This window comes from Galeopterus variegatus, unplaced genomic scaffold (genome assembly GCF_000696425.1).
Source record: "Galeopterus variegatus unplaced genomic scaffold, G_variegatus-3.0.2 Scaffold7562, whole genome shotgun sequence".
Classification (NCBI taxonomy): Eukaryota; Metazoa; Chordata; class Mammalia; order Dermoptera; family Cynocephalidae; genus Galeopterus; species Galeopterus variegatus.
This window is the reverse complement of record NW_007733673.1, coordinates 60,906-61,564: the sequence shown is the minus strand read 5'-3', so window position 1 is coordinate 61,564 and position 659 is coordinate 60,906. Positions and strand designations below refer to the sequence as shown.

Sequence of the window (659 nt, the reverse complement as noted above, 5' to 3'; positions counted from 1 at the left end):
TAGGCTTCAATGTGCACAGGTTACACTCCTCCGCATTGATTTGGGCACGCAAAATTCCCAAGGAGTTAGGTTTCCTAGCGTTCAAGGGACAATCTGGGGTTACTCCGCGCGGCTAGGAAGTCCAGAAGTTCCAGATGGCCGAGGAAGGGCTGAAGAAAAGACCCGAACAGGTCGTTCTCGGTTGCCAAAGGCCGTGCAAATCCACACAGGGCAGTTCCACACTGAGTGGCCCGCGGGCGAGCAAATGGAAGAAGGCGCGTCGTCTGAGCGGGCTAAAGGCAACGGCTGAGGCGGCAGCGGCGTGGTCTGGGCTCGAGCGGGCAGCTGCACCTCAGACTCCCGGGAGCGGGAGCCCAACGCGGGCGGGCGCCTTAAACAAAGGGAAGCGGGAGTCCAGGCGCCGCTGGTGGGCGGTCAGTTGGTCAGCGCGGAGACGGCCAGCGGGTCCCCGCGCAAGCTCCGAGCCCGGCCGGCCGGCGCGGCCTCAGGGCGGGAAGATGCCGCGCGTCGTGCCCGACCAGAGAAGCAAGTTCGAGAACGAGGAGTTCTTCAGGAAGCTGAGCCGCGAGTGTGAGGTGAGACAGGCGGGCAGGCGGCGCGGAGGCCGCGGCGCGCCCCGAGTGGGCCCGGGCGGAGAAAAGTTTGGGCGGCGCGGTCCA

The 659-nt window shown here is 65.7% G+C and overlaps 1 protein-coding gene across 2 annotated transcripts in view; it reads left to right on the top strand.

The window, feature by feature from the left end:
* Positions 1-484: 484 nt before the first annotated feature.
* The window catches only part of CBFB (core-binding factor, beta subunit), a 56,350-nt gene continuing 56,175 nt past the window's right edge, over positions 485-659 (top strand). Inside the window, exon 1 of one of the 2 annotated variants that reach the window (XM_008592085.1) lies at positions 485-575. In XM_008592085.1, the coding sequence (XP_008590307.1) occupies positions 498-575 (78 nt within the window). In that variant the 5' untranslated portion in view covers positions 485-497. The remainder of the gene's footprint in view (positions 576-659) is intronic. The other variant, XM_008592084.1, reaches the window with a different exon arrangement.